General features: G+C 55.9%; 1 protein-coding gene across 1 annotated transcript in view; it reads left to right on the forward strand.

Moving 5' to 3' along the window:
• The window catches only part of MUC4 (mucin 4, cell surface associated), a 53,486-nt gene that overhangs the window by 21,985 nt on the left and 7,120 nt on the right, over nt 1-24,381 (forward strand). The window contains exons 2-16 of the mRNA XM_055316564.1: nt 10,985-11,118; nt 11,953-12,117; nt 12,398-12,553; nt 13,543-13,673; nt 14,879-14,967; nt 16,899-17,078; nt 17,266-17,391; nt 18,288-18,407; nt 18,676-18,884; nt 19,485-19,566; nt 19,913-20,080; nt 20,419-20,520; nt 20,912-21,145; nt 22,208-22,345; nt 23,947-24,128. Of these exons, the coding sequence (XP_055172539.1) occupies nt 10,985-11,118; nt 11,953-12,117; nt 12,398-12,553; nt 13,543-13,673; nt 14,879-14,967; nt 16,899-17,078; nt 17,266-17,391; nt 18,288-18,407; nt 18,676-18,884; nt 19,485-19,566; nt 19,913-20,080; nt 20,419-20,520; nt 20,912-21,145; nt 22,208-22,345; nt 23,947-24,128 (2,216 nt within the window). The remainder of the gene's footprint in view (nt 1-10,984; nt 11,119-11,952; nt 12,118-12,397; nt 12,554-13,542; nt 13,674-14,878; nt 14,968-16,898; nt 17,079-17,265; nt 17,392-18,287; nt 18,408-18,675; nt 18,885-19,484; nt 19,567-19,912; nt 20,081-20,418; nt 20,521-20,911; nt 21,146-22,207; nt 22,346-23,946; nt 24,129-24,381) is intronic.

The raw sequence follows: 24,381 nt of genomic DNA on the forward strand, positions 1-24,381 counted from the left end.
GAGCAGTCCCTCAGTGGCAAACACGTCCACTCCCTCATCCATCCCAAGTAACCACATGCCTTCAGGTGCAACGACCGAGGACACGGCCATCTCTGGCACACCAAGTACTTCGTCCCCTTCCAGGGTCAGTCACACACCTTCCGCAGTGTCAGAAACGGCCAAGCCATCAGCCTCCCCTGGTGACACCTCATCATCTTCCAGTGGAAGCAGCACATCACCAACAACATCACAGGTCCCGACGACACCGATGGCAACAGACACCCCAGCACGAACCTCAGGACACACGTCGCCACCTGAAATGGGAAGTGTTACTCCAGTCAGCTCAACAAGCTCAATGACAAGTGGACCAGGGGGACCGTCAACAGCACATTCCACCCTGACTTCTACTCCAGAGACAACAGCGTCATCTCAGGGTCACTCGACCCAGACCATGGAGACCAGCACAGAGTCTGCAACCAACAGTGTCTCAGCTATGATCACATCCACTCCCTCATCCTCCCAAAGTCAACACACACCTACAGATGCCACGACCCAGGACATGGACACAGCCATGTCTGGCACACCAAGCACTTCGTCCCCTTCCACCGTCAGCCACACACCTTCTGCAGTGACAGAAAGGGCCACACCATCAGCCTCCCCTGGTGACACCTCATCATCTTCGAGTGAAAGCAACACATCAGCAACGACAACACACGTCCCCACAGAGTCCATAGTAGGAAACAGCAGTGCTGGCAACACAGGGCCCATGCCACCAGGTGTCACGGGAAGTGTTACTCCAGTCAGCTCAACAGGCTCAATGGCAAGTGGACCAGAGGGACACTCAAGAGCACATTCCACCCTGACTTCTACTCTGGAGACAACAGTGTCATCTCAAGGTCACACGACACAGACCATGGAGACCAGCACAGAGTCTGCAACCAGCAGTGTCTCAGCGATGATCACATCCACTCCCTCATCCTCCCAAAGGGGAGACACACCTACAGATGGCACGGCCCAGGACACGGCCATGTCTCACACACCAAGCCCTTCGTCCCCTTCCAGTGTCAGCCACACACCTTCCACAGTGTCAAAAATGGCCACGCCATCAGCCTCCCCTGGTGACATCTCTTCGTTTCCCAGGGGAAGCAACACATCACCAATGACATCACAGGTCCCCACAACATCAATTGCAACAGACACCCCAGCAGGGACCACAAGGTACACATCACTACCGGTAATGGGAAGTGTTACCCACATCAGCTCAACAGGCCTAATGACAAGTGGACCAGGGGCACACTCAACAGCACACTCTTCCCTGACTTCTACTCCAGAGACAGCAGAGTCATCTCAGGGTTACATGACCCAGACCATGGAGACCAGCACTAAGTCTGGAGCCAGCAGTGTCTCAGAGATGATCACATCTTCTCCCTCATCCTCCCGAAGTAAACACACACCTACAGATGGCATGACCCAGGACACGGCCTTGCCTGACACACCAAGTACTTCGTCCCTTTCCAGTGTCAGCCACACAGTTCCCACACTATCAGAAATGGCCACACCATCAGCCTCCCCTGATGACACTTCAGTATCTTCCAGTGGAAGCAACACATCACCAATGACATCACAGGTCCCGACGACACCGATTGCAACAGACACCCCAGCAGGAACCACAGGACACATGTCACCAGCTGAAACAGGAAGTGTTACACCAGTCACCTCAACAGACTCAATGACAAGTGGACCAGGGGGACACTCAACAGCACACTCTTCCCTGACTTCTACTCTGGAGACAACAGCATCATCTCAGGGTCACTCGACCCAGACCATGGAGACCAACACTGAGTCTGGAGCCAGCAGTGTCTCAGCGATGATCACATCCACTCTCTCATCCTCCCAAAGTGAAGACACACCTACAGATGGCACGACCCAGGACATGAACACGGCCTTGTCTGGCACACCAAGCCCTTTGTCCCCTTCCAGTGTCAGCCACACACCTTCCACAGTGTCAAAAATGGCCACACCATCAGCATCCCCTGGTGACACCTCTTCGTTTCCCAGTGGAAGCAACATATCACCAATGACATCACAGGTCCCCACAACATCAATTGCAACAGATACCCCAGCAGGGACCACAAGGTACACATCACTACCGGTAATGGGAAGTGTTACCCACATCAGCTCAACAGGCCTAATGACAAGTGGACCAGGGGGACACTCAACAGCACACTCTTCCCTGACTTCTACTCTGGAGACAATAGCATCATCTCAGGGTCACATGACCCAGACCATGGAGACCAGCACAGAGTCTGCAACCAGCAGTGTCTCAGCGATGATCACATCCACTCCCTCATCCTCCCAAAGTGAAGACACACCTACAGATGGCAAGACCCAGGACACAGCCATGTCTGACACACCAAGCACTTTATCGCCTTCCAGTGTCAGCCACACAGTTCCCACACTATCAGAAATACCCACACCATCAGCCTCCCCTGGTGACACTTCAATATCTCTGAGTGGAAGCAGCACATCACCAACAATATCACAGGTCCCGACAACACCACCGATTGCAACAGACACCTCGGCAGGAACCACAAGGCACACGTCACTACCGGTAATGGGAAGTGTTACCCACATCAGCTCAACAGGCCTAATGACAAGTGGACCAGGGGCACACTCAACAGCACACTCTTCCCTGACTTCTACTCCAGAGACAGCAGAGTCATCTCAGGGTTACATGACCCAGACCATGGAGACCAGCACTAAGTCTGGAGCCAGCAGTGTCTCAGAGATGATCACATCTTCTCCCTCATCCTCCCGAAGTAAACACACACCTACAGATGGCATGACCCAGGACACGGCCTTGCCTGACACACCAAGTACTTCGTCCCTTTCCAGTGTCAGCCACACACCTTCCACAGTGACAGAAATACCCACACCATCAGCCTCCCCTGATGACACTTCAGTATCTTCCAGTGGAAGCAACACATCACCAATGACATCACAGGTCCCGACGACACCGATTGCAACAGACACCCCAGCAGGAACCACAGGACACATGTCACCAGCTGAAACAGGAAGTGTTACACCAGTCACCTCAACAGACTCAATGACAAGTGGACCAGGGGGACACTCAACAGCACACTCTTCCCTGACTTCTACTCCGGAGACAACAGCATCATCTCAGGGTCACTCGACCCAGACCATGGAGACCAACACTGAGTCTGGAGCCAGCAGTGTCTCAGCGATGATCACATCCACTCTCTCATCCTCCCAAAGTGAAGACACACCTACAGATGGCATGACCCGGGACATGAACACGGCCTTGTCTGGCACACCAAGCCCTTTGTCCCCTTCCAGTGTCAGCCACACACCTTCCACAGTGTCAAAAATGGCCACGCCATCAGCCTCCCCTGGTGACACCTCTTCGTTTCCCAGTGGAAGCAACATATCACCAATGACATCACAGGTCCCCACAACATCAATTGCAACAGACACCCCAGCAGGGACCACAAGGTACACATCACTACCGGTAATGGGAAGTGTTACCCACATCAGCTCAACAGGCCTAATGACAAGTGGACCAGGGGGACACTCAACAGCACACTCTTCCCTGACTTCTACTCTGGAGACAACAGCGTCATCTCAGGGTCACATGACCCAGACCATGGAGACCAGCACAGAGTCTGCAACCAGCAGTGTCTCAGCTGCAATCACATCCACTCCCTCATCCTCCCAAAGTCAACACACAACTACAGATGACTCGACCCAGGACACGGCCTTGTCTGACACACCAAGTACTTTGTCCCCTTCCAGTGTCAGCCACACAGTTCCCACACTATCAGAAATGGCCACACCATCGGCCTCCCCTGGTGACACTTCAATATCTTCCAGTGGAAGCAACACATCACCAATGACATCACAGGTCCCGACGACACCGATTGCAACAGACACCCCAGCAGGAACCACGGGACACATGTCACCACCTGAAACAGGAAGTCTTACAGCAGTCAGCTCAATAGGCTCAATGACAAGTGGGCCAGGGGGACACTCAACAGCATACTCTTCCCTGACTTCTACTCCAGAGACAATAGCATTATCACAGGGTCACATGACCCAGACCGTGGAGACCAGCACAGAGTCTGCAACCAGCAGTGTCTCAACGATGATCACATCCTCTCCCTCATCTTCTCGAAGAGGAGACACTACTACAGATGACTTGACCCAGGACATGGCCTCGTCTCACACACCAAGCACTTCATCACCTTCTACTGTCAGCCACACACCTTCCACAGTGTCAGAAATGGCCATGCCATCAGCCTCCCCTGGTGACACCTCATTGGTTCCCAGTGGAAGCAACACATCACCGACGACATCACAGGTCCCTACAACACCACCGATTGCAACAGACACCTCGGCAGGAACCACAAGGCACACGTCACTACCGGTAATGGGAAGTGTTACCCACATCAGCTCAACAGGCCTAATGACAAGTGGACCAGGGGGACACTCAACAGCACACTCTTCCCTGACTTCTACTCTGGAGACAACAGCGTCATCTCAGGGTCACATGACCCAGACCATGGAGACCAGCACTAAGTCTGGAGCCAGCAGTGTCTCAGCTGCAATCACATCCACTCCCTCATCCTCCCAAAGTCAACACACAACTACAGATGACTCGACCCAGGACACGGCCTTGTCTGACACACCAAGTACTTTGTCCCCTTCCAGTGTCAGCCACACAGTTCCCACACTATCAGAAATGGCCACACCATCGGCCTCCCCTGGTGACACTTCAATATCTTCCAGTGGAAGCAACACATCACCAATGACATCACAGGTCCCGACGACACCGATTGCAACAGACACCCCAGCAGGAACCACGGGACACATGTCACCACCTGAAACAGGAAGTCTTACAGCAGTCAGCTCAATAGGCTCAATGACAAGTGGGCCAGGGGGACACTCAACAGCATACTCTTCCCTGACTTCTACTCCAGAGACAATAGCATTATCACAGGGTCACATGACCCAGACCGTGGAGACCAGCACAGAGTCTGCAACCAGCAGTGTCTCAACGATGATCACATCCTCTCCCTCATCTTCTCGAAGAGGAGACACTACTACAGATGACTTGACCCAGGACATGGCCTTGTCTCACACACCAAGCACTTCATCGCCTTCTACTGTCAGCCACACACCTTCCACAGTGTCAGAAATGGCCATGCCATCAGCCTCCCCTGGTGACACCTCATTGGTTCCCAGTGGAAGCAACACATCACCGACGACATCACAGGTCCCTACAACACCACCGATTGCAACAGACACCTCGGCAGGAACCACAAGGCACACGTCACTACCGGTAATGGGAAGTGTTACCCACATCAGCTCAACAGGCCTAATGACAAGTGGACCAGGGGCACACTCAACAGCACACTCTTCCCTGACTTCTACTCCAGAGACAGCAGAGTCATCTCAGGGTTACATGACCCAGACCATGGAGACCAGCACTAAGTCTGGAGCCAGCAGTGTCTCAGAGATGATCACATCTTCTCCCTCATCCTCCCGAAGTAAACACACACCTACAGATGGCATGACCCAGGACACGGCCTTGCCTGACACACCAAGTACTTCGTCCCTTTCCAGTGTCAGCCACACAGTTCCCACACTATCAGAAATGGCCACACCATCAGCCTCCCCTGATGACACTTCAGTATCTTCCAGTGGAAGCAACACATCACCAATGACATCACAGGTCCCGACGACACCGATTGCAACAGACACCCCAGCAGGAACCACAGGACACATGTCACCAGCTGAAACAGGAAGTGTTACACCAGTCACCTCAACAGACTCAATGACAAGTGGACCAGGGGGACACTCAACAGCACACTCTTCCCTGACTTCTACTCTGGAGACAACAGCATCATCTCAGGGTCACTCGACCCAGACCATGGAGACCAACACTGAGTCTGGAGCCAGCAGTGTCTCAGCGATGATCACATCCACTCTCTCATCCTCCCAAAGTGAAGACACACCTACAGATGGCACGACCCAGGACATGAACACGGCCTTGTCTGGCACACCAAGCCCTTTGTCCCCTTCCAGTGTCAGCCACACACCTTCCACAGTGTCAAAAATGGCCACACCATCAGCATCCCCTGGTGACACCTCTTCGTTTCCCAGTGGAAGCAACATATCACCAATGACATCACAGGTCCCCACAACATCAATTGCAACAGATACCCCAGCAGGGACCACAAGGTACACATCACTACCGGTAATGGGAAGTGTTACCCACATCAGCTCAACAGGCCTAATGACAAGTGGACCAGGGGGACACTCAACAGCACACTCTTCCCTGACTTCTACTCTGGAGACAATAGCATCATCTCAGGGTCACATGACCCAGACCATGGAGACCAGCACAGAGTCTGCAACCAGCAGTGTCTCAGCGATGATCACATCCACTCCCTCATCCTCCCAAAGTGAAGACACACCTACAGATGGCAAGACCCAGGACACAGCCATGTCTGACACACCAAGCACTTTATCGCCTTCCAGTGTCAGCCACACAGTTCCCACACTATCAGAAATACCCACACCATCAGCCTCCCCTGGTGACACTTCAATATCTCTGAGTGGAAGCAGCACATCACCAACAATATCACAGGTCCCGACAACACCACCGATTGCAACAGACACCTCGGCAGGAACCACAAGGCACATGTCACTACCGGTAATGGGAAGTGTTACCCACATCAGCTCAACAGGCCTAATGACAAGTGGACCAGGGGCACACTCAACAGCACACTCTTCCCTGACTTCTACTCCAGAGACAGCAGAGTCATCTCAGGGTTACATGACCCAGACCATGGAGACCAGCACTAAGTCTGGAGCCAGCAGTGTCTCAGAGATGATCACATCTTCTCCCTCATCCTCCCGAAGTAAACACACACCTACAGATGGCATGACCCAGGACACGGCCTTGCCTGACACACCAAGTACTTCGTCCCTTTCCAGTGTCAGCCACACACCTTCCACAGTGACAGAAATACCCACACCATCAGCCTCCCCTGATGACACTTCAGTATCTTCCAGTGGAAGCAACACATCACCAATGACATCACAGGTCCCGACGACACCGATTGCAACAGACACCCCAGCAGGAACCACGGGACACATGTCACCACCTGAAACAGGAAGTCTTACACCAGTCACCTCAACAGACTCAATGACAAGTGGACCAGGGGGACACTCAACAGCACACTCTTCCCTGACTTCTACTCCGGAGACAACAGCATCATCTCAGGGTCACTCGACCCAGACCATGGAGACCAACACTGAGTCTGGAGCCAGCAGTGTCTCAGCGATGATCACATCCACTCTCTCATCCTCCCAAAGTGAAGACACACCTACAGATGGCATGACCCGGGACATGAACACGGCCTTGTCTGGCACACCAAGCCCTTTGTCCCCTTCCAGTGTCAGCCACACACCTTCCACAGTGTCAAAAATGGCCACGCCATCAGCCTCCCCTGGTGACACCTCTTCGTTTCCCAGTGGAAGCAACATATCACCAATGACATCACAGGTCCCCACAACATCAATTGCAACAGACACCCCAGCAGGGACCACAAGGTACACATCACTACCGGTAATGGGAAGTGTTACCCACATCAGCTCAACAGGCCTAATGACAAGTGGACCAGGGGGACACTCAACAGCACACTCTTCCCTGACTTCTACTCTGGAGACAACAGCGTCATCTCAGGGTCACATGACCCAGACCATGGAGACCAGCACAGAGTCTGCAACCAGCAGTGTCTCAGCTGCAATCACATCCACTCCCTCATCCTCCCAAAGTCAACACACAACTACAGATGACTCGACCCAGGACACGGCCTTGTCTGACACACCAAGTACTTTGTCCCCTTCCAGTGTCAGCCACACAGTTCCCACACTATCAGAAATGGCCACACCATCGGCCTCCCCTGGTGACACTTCAATATCTTCCAGTGGAAGCAACACATCACCAATGACATCACAGGTCCCGACGACACCGATTGCAACAGACACCCCAGCAGGAACCACGGGACACATGTCACCACCTGAAACAGGAAGTCTTACAGCAGTCAGCTCAATAGGCTCAATGACAAGTGGGCCAGGGGGACACTCAACAGCATACTCTTCCCTGACTTCTACTCCAGAGACAATAGCATTATCACAGGGTCACATGACCCAGACCGTGGAGACCAGCACAGAGTCTGCAACCAGCAGTGTCTCAACGATGATCACATCCTCTCCCTCATCTTCTCGAAGAGGAGACACTACTACAGATGACTTGACCCAGGACATGGCCTTGTCTCACACACCAAGCACTTCATCGCCTTCTACTGTCAGCCACACACCTTCCACAGTGTCAGAAATGGCCATGCCATCAGCCTCCCCTGGTGACACCTCATTGGTTCCCAGTGGAAGCAACACATCACCGACGACATCACAGGTCCCTACAACACCACCGATTGCAACAGACACCTCGGCAGGAACCACAAGGCACACGTCACTACCGGTAATGGGAAGTGTTACCCACATCAGCTCAACAGGCCTAATGACAAGTGGACCAGGGGCACACTCAACAGCACACTCTTCCCTGACTTCTACTCCAGAGACAGCAGAGTCATCTCAGGGTTACATGACCCAGACCGTGGAGACCAGCACTGAGTCTGGAGCCAGCAGTGTCTCAGTGATGATCACATCTTCTCCCTCATCCTCCCGAAGTAAACACACACCTACAGATGGCATGACCCAGGACACGGCCTTGTCTGACACACCAAGTACTTCGTCCCTTTCCAGTGTCAGCCACACACCTTCCACAGTGACAGAAATACCCACACCATCAGCCTACCCTGATGACACTTCAGAATCTTCCAGTGGAAGCAACACATCACCAATGACATCACAGGTCCCGACGACACCGATTGCAACAGACACCCCAGCAGGAACCACAGGACACATGTCACCAGCTGAAACAGGAAGTGTTACACCAGTCACCTCAACAGACTCAATGACAAGTGGGCCAGGGGGACACTCAACAGCACACTCTTCCCTGATGTCTACCCTAGAGACAACAGCGTCATCTCAGGGTCACTCGACCCAGACCATGGAGACCAACACTGAGTCTGGAGCCAGCAGTGTCTCAGCGATGATCACATCCACTCCCTCATCCTCCCAAAGTGAACACACACGTACAGATGGCACGATTCAGGACACGGCCTTGTCTGGCACACTAAGCCCTTCGTCCCCTTCCAGTGTCAGCCACACACCTTCCGCAGTGACAGAAAGAGCCACGCCATCAGCTTCCCCTGGTGACACCTCATCATTTTCCAGTGGAAGCAACACATCAGCAACGACATCACAGGTCCATGAAGAGCCAATAGTAGGAAACAGCACTGCTGGCAACACAGGGCTCATGGCACCAGGTGTCACGGGAAGTGTTACCCCAGTCAGCTCAACAGGCTCAATGACAACTGTAGTAGAGCGACACTCAACAGCCTTCTCCAGCCGCACTCTGAGCACTCAGACTTCAGGTAGGCTGGGAGTCCGGTATATTTGTCTCTCACTGTGGCCTCATTCATTCAGTTCCACCTAGAGGAGGGCCTGAGCGATGATGGTGCGTGCGCCTAGTTTGAGGGCAGTTCCAGTAGAAGTCGAATTGAGTGCAAGTGTGGAGAGTGACAGGCGGACCATCCACTCTACCCCAGAGGACTGTTTCTTACTGTCGGGAGCAGTTTGGGTTTGAGCAGAAGATGGACGAGAGAGCTTCTTCCATCTCCTGAAATCTGTGACACTGTTTGCTACTTTCAGATAATAAGACCCACTCCAATCTTCTCTCCCATATGCCCAGGAACGATGGTAACCTCCCTGGCGAAAGGCAGTCAGAGTAGCACAACATCACTATCGTCCACAACCTCCCGGACGCTCACTACTCTCTCTCCGGCAGCATCCACGGCACACTCAACGGCTGCCCCAGTCCCCATCAAGCCAGAAAAAGGTAAATGTCCCTGGAGAGGTGGGGTCCCTCCACTCTGGGATATAGAGATCTGAGCTAGATGTGGATGCCGTAGTTTTGGCAGCTCCATTAGATCTACCAGTGAGGGCTCTTTTGGGGGAGCAGGGAGAGCTGGTTCTGTGGGGATGTGTGCTGCCTCCTCTGGGCCGTCGGTAGTCCAGCTGCTCCCCTATCCCCTTTAGAGGGGAGATGGAACTGAAGACTCGTCTCAGCCCACCTGCTCATAGACTCTCTTGGGTCGTCAACTCCCACAGTGGGCTATGGGACAGCATCAGAGTTGGGTGCTGAGGGCTGGCTCTGTACATGGCACCAGGCTGGGAGGTGGAGAGAAGAAGTGACCACGATGCTGTTTAGTAAGAGATGGACCTGCTGCCTTGATAGGTGCAGTTAGAGGAATAAATGCAGGGTATTGGGCACAATGGAAGGTCCCAGGGGAGGTCGGGGTATGCTCAAGGCAAAGAGGCGGCTTCCTGGAAAGAATGAATAGGAGCTGGAGAAGGAGAAGCATCCCAAGGAGGCGAGAGGGCTTGAGGAACTGGAATAAAAGTGTAGACATGAAAAGGAGTCCCAGTATTGCATGGGGAGGAGACCCCCAAGACACCTGGGGGTGTGGAAACCAGGTGAAGAATGTTGAGAATGAGGCCGTCATGTGATGGAATCAGGTAGGACCCGGCCAGGTTTATACTTGGATGGTGGTGGTGTTGGGTGGATTTCCAGGAGGCCGAGGGGGCCGTATGAGATGCGGTGGTATCCAGGCCAACAGGGAGGGCTGCCAAGAACGAAAGGGGGAGACCCGTTTGAGGAATATTTAAGACAAGCTTTCTCAAGCTAGAACCCAAGGACATCTAAGGGGTCCAAGGAGAAATTGGGGGGGGGGAGGGGTATCTACCCATGTATCTGGAGAAATACCTTCTTTTCTTTGTCCTGCTGGCCCAGGCGTTTCCCTCTTCCCTTACGGGCCAAGTGTTGGAGACAGGGAGTTTGTCGAGAGGACCACGGACTTCACCTCACCACTCTTCAGGCCCCAGATTGGCTTCCTTCTTGGCTCCTCTCTCCGGGATTACCTCTATGTGAGTCCCCAGGTGTAGACCAAAGGGAGGACCTGTGACCTGTGCTTCCCAGACTCTACTTCTCTCTCTAGGGCTTGGCGATGGCCCTGTGACCGTGACCATGGCCCAGAGGAAGGAAGTATGCGACAAGCAACTGGGAGCTAGGCAAGGCCCTCCTACCCTCAGGGACAAAAGTATCTTTACCTTACTATAGAGGTCTCGGGGTTCAGTAAGCTCTCCACTACTTTCAGGGCCTTTTTATGAGGAGAAAGCTCTATTTGGGAAACGGCCTTTTAATGCTGTGTACATTTTCTATGAATGTTTCCTGGTTCCTCAGGCCAAGTAGCCACGTCTCCTGGAGGAGAGTTGGAATGGCAGCCATGGCCCCCGCAGCCCTCAGGGGCGGGGTGGCGGGCTGAGGCAGGACACCCTAAGGTAGGGCAACACCGCGATGGGACCCAGGGGAGCAATCCTCTTAGCCCCATCTGATGCTGCTGGGACTTCAGGACGGTTCCGTGGGGATCCACCCAGAGGGCTCCGCTCTGCGCTGGGGCCGTCTATGGATGGGGTTGGCCGCTGAGGCAGGGCAAAACCTACCTTGTCAGGAAGGACTTAAAACAGAGGAGTGTCCTGCAGGTGAAGAGCATCTGTGTGAGGACTAAGCAAGGGGGCCCCAGCAGGCGGGGATGAATGGGACGACCTGGCAGTGGTTGTTGACATCCCTAAAGTTCCACCCAGAGATGTCCTTGGGGATCACACTTCTGAGGAGCTGGCCCACGCCTGGGAAGTTCTCTCCCTGCCTCCCCCGCTCCCTCCCTCCCTGGACACTAACCAGAAGAACTTCTGTGTTCCCAGTTCACAGATAATGGCCAGATCATTTTCCCGGAGTCAGAGTACCAGATTTTCTCCTACCCCAATCCTCCCCTTAGAGGCTTCACAGGCAGGGACCCTGTGGCCATGGTGGCTCCATTCTGGGACGATGCTGATTTTTCCAGTGGCCAGGGAACCATATTTTACCAGGTGAGCCTTTCAAAGTCCAGCATTCAGGATCTCCCAGCAGCCAGCAAGGAGAGACAAAGGTGTGAACGTGGGCAAGCGTGACTGCTGTCAGAGCCTGGGCTCCCTGTGGGCAGAGACTGATGTTTAAATATGAGGTGGGGGGGAATAAATAAATAAATATGAGGGTGGGGAGGAAACAGAGCAGGGCTGTTACATACACTCGGGAATCCCCTGTCACAACTGTGAGGTGACCTGCAGGTGGGACCCTCGTTTCCTTGTCTTCTCTGCCTTCCTTTCCTAGGAATATGACATGCTCTATCATGAACACAACCTGCTAGTCCGGCAGGTGGAGTCTTGGATTAATAAATTCACTGACACCAGGAACTACAAAGCCAAGTGGACCCTAAAGGTCACCTGGGTGAATGCCCCTGCCTATCCTGCCAGGCGGACCTTCGGGGTGAGTGGATCAATGGACAACGTCCTGCGAACCATCTGGAAGTCATACATCCTGGAACCCTAGGCAGGGGCCACTCTTCTAACATCTGCCCTGACTCAAGGACGGATTGCTGATGATAGCACCCCCTCACCCCCACCCTGTTTGCTGAGCACTCACCGATACTCACTGGTTTAAAACATAGGAAATGGAATTTTTGTAAGTCAGAAGTGGCTGCCAGTAGCCACCCATTTTTGAGATGGCTCAACCTGATATTATTATCCACGTTTTAGAGATGAGGAGGATGACGGTTAGAGAGGTTAGATGATCTGCTCAAGGTCACCCAGCTAGTAAGTGACAAAGCCAGGCTTGGAATGGAGGCTTTCTGACTTCCAACTCCAGCTCTCAGCTGCAAAGCCAGCCAGTGGCCATGGTCACAGCACACAGTGTCCTCAGTCTTCCGCCCGGGGACTTTAGACCCCTGTGTGTGGTCTAAAGTCACTCGTTTCCTCATTGGTTCAACAAGTTCATCGGTTTCCTACTTTGTACAAGCACAGTGCTTGGCATCTGCCTTCAGAGAGCCTCCAGTCCCACCTCTGTGGTCCATCCACGCTATTTAGGTTGAGGGGACATTTGAACAATGTCTTTACAAATATCCCAGAGGAAGCTAAGTAGGCCTCTCTCGGCTCTCTGGGGTCGTGGCCAATCTTTCTGAGTCCTGAAGCTTTCTCACACAAACTCTCTTCTAACTGGATCCTAAACCAGAACCCTTTATCACCCCTTCCTGGACAGAAGTCACAAAAATGCAGGTCCACCACGGTAGATGCTTTGACAGCCCAGGGGGTGGGGGAGTGGGGGAAGCTGCCCTGCACAATCCCAAGCTTGCTCTGAGTAGGCTAGGGAAAGAGGATGTGTGTATCGGGGCAGGGTTGTGGGGAGGGTGATGGGACATCGGGGAGGAGACCCCAGATCGCTCACAGGCATCCCTGTGTTTGTCTTCAACAAACCTCCAGACCAGCACCTACCAGGCCATCCTCTCCACAGACGGCAGCAGGTCCTATGCCCTGTTTCTTTATCAGAGCGGTGGCATGCAGTGGGATGTGACCCAGCGCCCAGGCAACCCGGTGCTCATGGGCTTCTCCAGGTAGGACAGGGATGGATGGCTAGCGCTAAGCACGTAATGGGAGGTGGTGGCAGGGTCAGGTTTTTGCGGCACACACACCCCCTCCCATCTCCCCGGACAGGGTATGAATCCTTCTTATTGATGTTTCTGACCCACACCTGCTCCAGTTCCCCCTTCTTGCTGTTTCAAATGAAATATACCCATCACCGGGCCATTCTCTTTCCCACCCCAGTACTCACGCCTTATAATAGTTCCCGGAGCGTTGACTTCCCCGAGTTCTACTGTCCTTAGCTAACCTCTCTCGACCTCTCAAGTACTGTAATAATAATAATAGCCACCATTTATTACACTAACTACTTAATATGCATTATTCCATTTAATCATCTCAACCACCCATGAAGGGGCTACTCTTTACTGCCCATTCTACAGATAAGGAAACGGAGGTAAAATGGATCCGGAATTGCCCCAAGTCCCAGAGCTGGAGGTGGCCAAGCAGGAACTTGCCCTCCGCCAGTTGAGGCCAAGCTCTGCCTTCGTGACCCCTGGTGGGCTGAGCACCAGCCTGTGACCCGGGGCACCCGGGGGGCTTGGGCGAGGTCCGGGGGGGAAAGGCAGACAGAGCAGGCGAGGGGCTGCAGGGGTGCCGTGGACTCCTGTGTGTGGAGGTGACTCAGTCTCTGACTGCGGGTCTCAACACCGCTCCTGTGAGCAACCAGTTGTGAAGGGCGCGTCACGTACCCACCGGCTTGTGTCCAGGGCTGACCCCGTCGTTCCACCGCCTTCGCTCACTTTCTGATGTGCTCAGAGGGGCAAAGAGCTGGAATCGGCCGGCTCGCTGGGGCGCGAGGGCTGTCGCACGTCCTGAGTAGGCCTTGGGCAGGTGTCTGCCGTGTGGCCCGCCTGGCCCGTGTCACATAGGGGGTGGGGGGCCACAGGCTCCCCTCCCAGAGAAGCACGGAGGGGGCGCCCCTCGTGGCAGGTGTACAGGGACCCACGGATGTCACCGCACTCAGTCCCCACACTACAGCAAGGTGGGTCCAACTGTCCTCTTTCCCCCAACGTGGAAACTGAGGCGGGAAGAGGTGAAGCAGGTGGCTCAGGGCTCCCTGCTCCCAGGGCGGCCCGCCGACGGGTGCAGGCCACCACCTGCCGCCGCTGGGGTGGCACAGGCGCTGGGCCCCGATGGCGGGACCGTGGTGACAGCCTGGCTTCTCCCCCGCTCGCAGCGGAGACGGGCTCTGCGGCCACAGCGCGCTGTCCTCCGGGCCCATGTGGAAGAGGTACCAGCCTGACCGGCTCCTGAACACCCACACAGGTAACAGCGCCCTGCACACCTGGCTGGACCCTAAATGCCCTCTGTCCTCCGCCACGCGGCGCGGGGGTCCTTGAGCCGCAGCTCCCAGCGTCTCCTCCATCTCACGGGGGTCCCCGGACAGGGCAGCGCCCCTGTGAACAGGACCTGCCCCCAGTCCGGGACACCAGGACCTTCTGGGCCCTCGGGTGGGGCATCTCAGGTGGGGCGAGGTCTCCCCCAGGGACCTGCTGAACCCAGCTCTCGGGGAGGCCGGGTCCTGGAGGCGACAACAGGGCCGCGGCAGGAGGTGGGGCTATGCGTGGGCAGTTAGGCCGCTACTCCAGGTGGCCGATCGGAGCTGGAGGGAGTCCGGGTGAGATCCCAGAGGGACCCCACCAACAGGAGGTCCAGGAGCCTGACGTGCAGTCATCGCCACGGAGCACCTGCTGCGTGCTGCACGCTGTGCTGAGAGCCAGGAGTAGGAAGGGGAGGAATGGGGGCCCCCGGGGGGCTCAGTGGCTGAACGCCTGCCTTCGGCCCAGGGCATGACCCCGGAGTCCCGGGATCGAGTCTCACGTTGGCTCCTGCAGGGAGCCTGCTTCTCCCTCGCTGGTCTCTGCCTCTCTGCCCTCCCCCTTTGTGTCTCTCATGAATGAATAAGTAAATTTTAAAAATCTTAAAAAAAAAAAAAAAAGAAAAACAAAAGGAGCAGACTGCCTACGTTTGCTCTCAAATAGCTGTTAGGAAGGCCGGTGCTTCAGTATCAGGAGGCCCCATGGACGTGACTCAATCTATTGTCCGGAGGCCCCAAGAGGAAAGAAATTACAGTTCCCCAAAATGTGCATAGAACGAAGGATGGTTTAGCGTTAGACATCAGCCACGCAGATGGTGAAACATAAACGTGCTTCTATTTGTTCTGTGACAAACACTTCTGGGAAACAGCAGCTAAGTCAAATCATGGGTGCCATCTCGTGGAGACAGCTGCCCGGTCAGATTCGGGCCCTTCCATCAAGATGCAGCTGCTTGCGGCCTCGGGGGCACAATATGACAGTGTGTGTGCGTGTGTGTTGGGAGAGAATATCTGATTCGTTGCCCAGGATATCAGGCCATTGTGGAGAAGACACGTGAACAGATAGCCCGTAAACAATAATTATTCTTTTCAAAACCTTAACAAATTGTAGTTATCTGGATAATTTCTTCTTTAGTGCGGGAACAGGGTCAAACCCCAACACATTATGTCCCGTTGTGTCTTACTGGACCCGAGAGCCCCCTACTTGCTCCTGGCGGTTGGGGTGCCCACTATGCAACTTACAGTTAAAGGTCAATTTAAATTCGACCCCCGCCAGGGTTTTCGCCCCCCAACTACTTCTCCCTTCCGAGGATGGCATCCGGGCTCAGAGGAAGCTTCCTCGGCCTCACGGTACTGGAGCAAGGCCCTGCTTCACATGTCAGCTTCTCTGTGGCTCCCCAGCTGGCTTCCAGGCATCGGCCTCTGTCCTGGCTACTTTGGCCACTGATACGTCTGTGTTGGGGGAGGGGTGGGGGTCAGGTATGGAAGCCAAGTGTCTGAGCTGGTGGCTGCCACTTAGTGAGGTAGAGGATGCATGAGGAAGAATTGGTTCGGGGAGACTGGAAGGTACTGGAACTCAGACTGGCATATGGGAGGGTGGAGGACTGGTGCACTGAAGACGGGGGCTGGGGGCTGGCTCCGCGGGGGTGAGGCCTCCCTGCTCGGCAACTGTCCCAGAGTTTCCCCCTAAAATCCAACCTTCAGGGGCTTCTGGAAGTTACATAAAGGGGCCAGACTGAAACGGGTCCCATCCCTGGACTGGCTGTCCCGAGAGGCAGAGGCGGTAGCAGAAGGTGCATTTGTGAGCCGGTCTCGGTCGCTAATGCTGAGCGTGCGGCCCTGTGGCCCTGGAGCAGCATCTCTCCCTCCTCTGTTCCGCTAGGCCTCCGGGGCCTGCAGCTCTACAGCCTGCACCAGGAAGAAAGGCCCAACTACCGTCTCAAGTGCCTGCAGTGGCTGAAGACACAGCCTCAGTGGCCCATGTGGGGTTGGAACCAGGTCTCCTGCCCTTGCTCCTGGCAGCAGGGACTGTGGGACTTGCGGTTCCAGCCTAGCAGCATAGGTGAGAGCTCCTCTCTGCCTCTTGGGGCATGCCCACCGCCCCCGTAAACCCACCCACCAACCCTCCGGTCACGCCTGACATGTCCCTTCCAGGGCACCCTCGGCCCCTCCCCCAGGGTCCCCCCCAGCCTCCCATCCCTCCACCGCTCCCAGGCCTCTGGGCCTGAGCGTGTCTGTACCCATTGCAGGCTGGTGGGGCCTCGGCAGCAGGCAGCTGTGCAGCTTCTCCTCCTGGCGCGGGGGCGTGTGCTGCAGCTACGGGCCCTGGGGCGAGCTTCTCCAAGGCTGGAGAGTGCACGATCCTTGGCAGTTTGGTACGTGTCCACGGACATCTCACCCCCCACCTTCTCTGGAGTCTCTACCATTCTCTGTCAGAGACCATGCTTGGCCTCAGAGCCAAGCAGTGGGATCTGAAGAAAGAAGCCTTTCGCCCCCCTTCCCTCCCAGCCCCTTACTCTCTCTGGCCACTGATTTCCTCGTGTTGTAACACTGGGAAGCTTCCAGCAGCCCTTCCAGCTGCCATCCTAGGGACTTACGATTGAGTGCCTCTTGCCCCATCTTCACTTGGCCTCAGGGCCCCAGACAAGAATGGGGCCATGTTCTGGGGAAGGAGAGGGCCCCAGTCTGACCCTGTGCCTCAGGACCCAGATTAGCTGGCTGTCTCCGGAGAGACATGGAGTCATCTCCCGCAGAGACCCTCCAGAAGAGCCAGAGAGCACGGGGCTGGGGGCCAGGGCTCAATCTCACAACACTGAGATCATGATCTCAGCTGATATCCAGAGTCAGATGCTTAACTGATTGATCTATCAGGTGCCCCGAATGTCCTTAATCAATAGCAGCAGCAGCTTAAATATGAGACCCCTATACAGTTGTCTTAAATTAGGAGAGTGTGGGTCCTCCTTCCACCCCCTGCCACCGCTCTGCCCCCGGCCATCACAGCAGCCTCCAGGGTCCCCAGACCGGCGGTCACGCCCTCCCACTCCTGCACTTTGGCGGCAGGGGGACCCAGTGCCACCCTTCAAGAAAGCAAGCCCCTTAGCCACAGCCACGAGCTCAGGCGCCTGGGGCTTTGCTGCCCTGACAAGCCTGACCGGTCCACGGCCCGAGGTCGCCGAGCAGGGCAGGACCCGAGTCCCGCGCCGTTGCCCAAACCCCCCAGCTGGGTGCTGCAGGTCCTGCATCTCCCCGCAACGTGCACTCTCCCCCACAGGACGAGAACTGGAGCCCCAGAACTGGTGCTGCCGCTGGAGCGACCGGCCCGTGCTCTGCGCCCTGTACCGGCAGAGGCGGCCCCGTGTGGGCTGCGCTGGGTACCGGCCCCCGAGGCCCGGTGAGCCTGGGCACGAGGGGCTGGGCAGGGCCTGCCTCCTGCGGCGGGCGGCGGCGGCAGGGCCCAACCGAGGGGCCTTGTGGGTGGCACGGGAGGGGGGAGGCGAGGCAACCGTAGATGTGACTTGGGCGCGGGGGCGGGGGGGGGGGCCTTCGGGGATGTTCTCTACTCTGTGAGCATCTCACAGGCCTGAGTCGGCCTGGAGGCTGTGGGGGGCTCAGATCTGCACCCCGCCAGCCGCGCCAGCGTGGCCTCTCCTTTCTTCCAGCCTGGATGTTTGGGGACCCCCACATCACCACCTTGGACGGTGCCAATTACACATTCAATGGGCTGGGCGACTTCCAGCTGGTCCGGGCCTGGGACGGAAACTCCTCCTTCCTGCTGCTGGGTCGCACCGCCCAGACCGGCTCTGCCAGGGCCACCAACTTCATTGCCTTTGCAGCGAGCTATGAGGCCCGCAGCCTGAGCCCCATCACGGTGTGCGAGGGGGGGGCTCCAAGGAGGGGAGGAGGCAGGGGGAGCAGAGGGAGGGGGCGCCGGGGTGGGTGGGACACGTCGAGAGTCGACCCTATGAACGGTGCCATTTGGGTCATGGTTCCATCAGCCGTGTGATCCTGAAGGAACTACTGACCTTCCAGTGCCTCACTTTTCTTTTCTTAAGATTTTATTTATTCACGAGACACAGAGACAGGCAGAGACAGAGGCAGAGGGAGACGTGGGCTCCCTGCAGGAGCCCGATGCAGGACTCGATCCCACGACCCGGGGATCACATCCTGGGCCCGAGGCAGAGGCTCACCCACTGAGCCACCCGGGCGCCTCTGCCTCCCTTTTCTTGGAGTAAACTGAGGATGACAATATTCCCTCACGGGGCTGTTGTGAGCTTTAAATGAGATCATCTGAGAAACGTGCGCTCTCAGCCCGGCCCATGCCGTGCCCTAGCGCTGTTGGCGGCGCAACCTCACCGTCAGGCCCACCCACCTCGTCCTGGGGCTCGGGTCCGAGCCCCCCGCGGCCTCCTTGCTCAGGCCCTGGGCCCGCCCAAGGGTCAGGCTTAGGCCTCCTCCAATTCCCTCCCAGGTCCGATGGCTCCTCGAGCCCAATGACACAATCCGCGTGCAGGTCAACAACCAGACTGTGCCGTTTGGGACTCAGCACGAAGGTAGGCTGGGGACAGGGGTCAGCTTCCCTGCCTCCTCGGGTCGGGCTGGGGGCACCCACTCGGGAGCGGAGCGGAGCCAGTGGGCAGCCTCGCCTCACGCCCCCTCCTCTGGCCGAACCGCAGCTTCTTCACCCGGGCCCAGGCTTCGGGCCTCCCTCCCCCCTCCCCAGTCCCCCGGAAGAAGGGGTGTCCTGTGGGCTTGGCTCGGGGCCCCTGGGAAAGGCATCCCCAGGCTCCAGGCCCCCAAGCGGCCCTCGGAGCCTCACCCCACCCCTGCCCCGTCCCCCCCAAGTCTTGGGCCGCAGGGTCCCGGCCCCGGGCTCCCCATCTGTCTCCCCACGTCCAGGCCAGGAGACATTCAACACCACCGGCGTCACGGTGACCCGCGCCGGCTCCGAGGTGTCGGCCGCCTTCGATGGGGCGGTGGCCGTCTCGGTGAGGGCCCTGTCCAACATCCTCCACGCCTCGTGTGGCCTCCCCGCGGAGTATCGGCAGCGCACCGAGGGCCTCCTGGGTGAGAAGCAGGGACGACCCTGCCTGGGCGGCGGCGGGACCGAGACCTCTCAGCTTCCCTGTGAGCCTTTGGCTTCCTAAAGCTCCGGTTCAGGGCAGCCAGGGGGGCTTGGAGGATGGGCTCTGGGAAGCCCTCCCTCTCCCACGCCCCTTCTTCCTCCACCCCCGCCTTCATTTCCCCCTCTTCATCCCTGGGACAGAGGGTGGGCTATGAGGTGTGGTCCCCTCTCCTCCCCCAGAAGGACTGGGCCAAGGACAGATGCAACTGGAAGGGGTTTCCCTCGGGGGGGGGGGGGAGCCACAGTCCCAGGATGGCCAACCTCCTGTTCTGTCCCTCAGGAGTTTGGAATGGCAATCCAGGTGATGACTTCAGGATGCCCAATGGCTCCACCATTCCCGGCAATAGCAGCGAGGACTCACTTTTTCACTACGGAATGACCTGTGAGTGAGGGCTTTAGGGTCCGCGGGGCAGGTGCGGCTGGGCGGGATGGAAAGCATCGTGTCCTCAGGCCTGTGGGACCAGACCTCCATCCTTTGTGAGGGAGGAGTGGAAAGGCCAGGAGGAAGTGCTCAGGATTCTGGTGCGGTCCTAGATCTGTCCCCCCCACTCCCATCCCATCTGCACTTCTCTACCTGGAAGAGAAGACAAGGGCAGGGGTGGCTCCACTGACCAGAGCAGGCATTTCCGGCCTCAGAAGCCAGAAGTCACTCCACCCCTCCGCATCTCCCTCGCACCCCCAGGCACATAAAGTGAGGCGAAGGGGTAGACACAGAGGAGATAGAGCTGGAGACCATCCCTGGTGCCACCGCCATTGCATCCTGTGTCTTACAGGGAAAACCAATGATACAGGACTCCTTGGCGAGAGAGGTGACCATCCGCCTTCCAACTTCACCCCCGATTTCCTTACCAGCCTGCAGAAAAATCAAACCTTAAATGCAACGCTGCTCTCCAAGTGTCATGAAGATGAGCGGTGCATCTATGACAGCCTGGCCACAGGAAACACAGACACGGGCCTGAACACCAGGATGCTCTTCGAAAGTCAGCAGCGGATGAACGCCACCCTCAGTAAGTGGCGGGAGGCGCAGGGAGACCTTTGCAGAGTTAGGTGGCAGATTAGGAGCCCCCCTCCCCGCCCCACCCTTTTCACGATATTCCTTTAAAAATTTAACAGATTTTTTTTGCTCAGGTTGTTCCTCCCATGACTCCCAGGCTCACTTTGTGATGACATGCAAAGCCCTTTCCAACCTGACCCTAGAACCTCTCCAACTCTCCCTCTCCTTCTCCCTGCCCTGCTCCGTCCACTCCAGCCCTCCTGGCTTCTCTGTGTTCATCAACCACAGCGGGCTCGCTCCTCACTCCAGGCTCCATCCATGGCCTTCTCTGCCCGACACCCTTCCTCCAGGCAGCCCCAGGCTCACCCTCACCTCCTCCAACGCTGCGTGCAAGCAGAGTCGCCTCCTCCGCAATGCCCTTCTTGGCTAGCCTGCCCAAATTTCACATTTACCCATACTTCCTATTTGCTGTCCCTGCTTTGTTTTTTGTTCCTCAGCCTTTATAACTATCTAGCATATTTCCTAGTTCCATAGGTATCCTTCTCAGTATTTGTTTACTGCTGTGTCCTCACTACCTAGAGCCCTACCAGCTGTATGGTAGGTGCTCAGTGCATGTGTTCAGCGACTGACCGAATGACTGAACAGTGAACTGGAAATTGCATGTCCACCGTGTTCCTCTATTTCCTGGCAAATGCAATGCCCATCTGGAGATCACCCTCGTGGCTCCTAGCCCTCTTCCAAGGGCAAAACTCTGTGATGGTCTGAATAACCCTGGTTTCTGATTCACTTTGTACCACGCCCAGCAGAGCGCTCTGATCAGGAGAGAGCCTGACCTGAACCCTGTCTGGGGAGGGAAGATAAAGCGAAGATAAGGATTTGGCCAGGTGGGCAATTCAACCCCCACCTGCTCTACAGAGATCTGAAAGCAGGTACATGGTGTAATTCCTGCCTCCAGAGGTGGGTCCTAGTCCTGAGAACACCTCCCACAAACCAGAGGACTAGACGGAGAGAGACGAGGCCCATGAGGCAAGAAAGTGTCCTGCCCCCAAACCCGAATCTCCTGTTTGTGTTTCAGATGAGTACCCCCCATCGATCGAGGGTCCGCACGTGGTGCAAGCCTACCTGGGGCAGACCACGCTGGTTCAGTACACCAGCCACCCTGAGCACGTCACATTCACTCTGAGGAACAGCAATAGTGACTTCAAGCTCTTCGGTAAGAGCCCTTGGGTGCAGGTGGAAGGGATGAGCTCAGAGTCAAGCTTTTTAAGGTAATTTTGCATTATCACGCCCTGGGCAATTTCATGTCACTTTTCCACCAGAATATCTAGGACCAGCATTTCCAAGAATGATCCCTGTGATTCAGATAGGTGCCCCCAGTGAACAGCAGCGATGGCCTTCTGGAAGTCTGGCCAGCGAGCAAAACTGTCTCGGGCCCACGCAAGTGATCCAAAGGTCATTCCACCAAACCCAGTAACATACGATCATCTTTAACCAGCTTGATGCGGTCACCAAATTACTAGAATAGAGTATAACAATTTAACAAATACTGATCTAAAGCATTTTCAAATCTATTAAAAGAAGGCTATCACATGGAACAGGATTTAAAGGTATAAATAGCTTCATTCGGCGTGGTTCTCATTATTTTTATGTCGGTCAACCACGATTGCCTAACTCTGTCTCTCCCTGTTGCTCTTCTGTGCTGGGACCAAGCAAAGCCTCATCTCTACCTGTCAGTACTGGTGTGGAGACCCCTCGGCCTAAAACCGTGACCTGGGTGGAAAAGTCAAAGCCCACAGGATGCAACTTCCCTTCTTTTTTTTTTTCTTCTTAAATTTTATTTTATTTACTTATTCATGAGAGACAGAGAGAGAGAAAGAGAGGCAGAGACCCAGGCAGAGGGAGAAGCAGGCTCCATGCAGGGAGCCCGACCGTGGGACTCATCCCAGAACCCCGGGGTCACGCCCTGAGCGGAAGGCAGATGCTCAACCGCTGAGCCCCCGGGCGTCCCCAACTTCCCTTCAGTTGCCGGCACCACTTATGCTAAAGACTATTCTTTGCTAAACTAAAGCCATTAGGGACCTTATTTTGAGCTCAGAGCACCTCTCTCTGGCCTATTTTCTTTCTTTCTCTTTGCGCCCTTTGGCGCCAGGTGGCAGCCTCCCAGGTGCCAGCCAATCAGGAGATTTTCTCCCCTCCTGGGCTCCTCTCCTGAAGAGTGATAGTCTGGGAGCTGCTCTTGTCTGTCCCCTACTATCAACAACTCTCAACCTGCTGTTTTAAGGAGACTTTCCGTAAGAGACAAACCATAAGACACCTTTGGATCAGAAGAGTCCTTGCTGATACGTAGCAGCGTTTCACTGTAGTCTGGTGTCTGAAGGTCAAAGGTGCAAGAAGCGGGAGGAGGGTGGGCAAGAAATCAGGGCCAGGGATGGGGCTGCTGTGAAGGGGAAGCCAGTTTTGCCTACAGGGTAGCCTGGGGAACCATCAGGGGGATCCTAGCCTTGGGGCCTTATTCTCTGTCCCTCCTGGATGTCCCATCCCAGTGCAGGCCTGAGCAGGGTTGCACCTCTTCAGGGGGCAACTGCCTTCCCCTCTCTGGAGTTCCACCTGCAATCACTCAGTGGGGCTCATGCTACCTCCAGCGTGGGGTGCGACCAAGATCACTCCAGGAAGCCAGCCGAGCTCAAGGAAATGCCTGATGACTGAAGTGTGGCCTGAGAGAGGCGGAGAAAGGCCCACATCAGCTCTCAGGACACGTCAGACAGCAAGCAGCCGAGGCCCCCAGCCCTAATGGTCTTATCTTCCCTGGGGCAGAGAACGGGACACTGCTGTGGACACCAAAGTCCTTGGAACCATTCACCCTGGAGATTCTAGCAAGAAACGTTGAAGTCAACTTGTCATCTGTGCTCCAGCCAAGGACAGTGGTCTGCGCTTGCAGGGACAGGAGCCAGTGTCTATACAATCAGACGGGCTGGGTGGGCAATTCCTCCCTGGAGGTGAGTGTCAGGAGGAGGGTGGGAGGGAAAGGCAGTGGGAATGGAAGCGATGTCTCAGTGGGAATTGTGTGTGTTGGGAACCGAGGCAGGGGAGGACAGTCAACCTCAATCTCAGGCCATGAACTTACGTGTGTAAGAAACAGAACTGTCTTCACGGCTTATCGCTCAACCGAATTTTAATCCCCTAGCTCCCACTCTGCCAGGCTGACGGGAAACATCCACCTCAGCCTCCTTTAAGGCTCCCCAGAGGGCC

This window comes from Nyctereutes procyonoides, unplaced genomic scaffold (genome assembly GCF_905146905.1).
Source record: "Nyctereutes procyonoides isolate TBG_1078 unplaced genomic scaffold, NYPRO_anot_genome, whole genome shotgun sequence".
NCBI classification, from domain to species: Eukaryota; Metazoa; Chordata; class Mammalia; order Carnivora; family Canidae; genus Nyctereutes; species Nyctereutes procyonoides.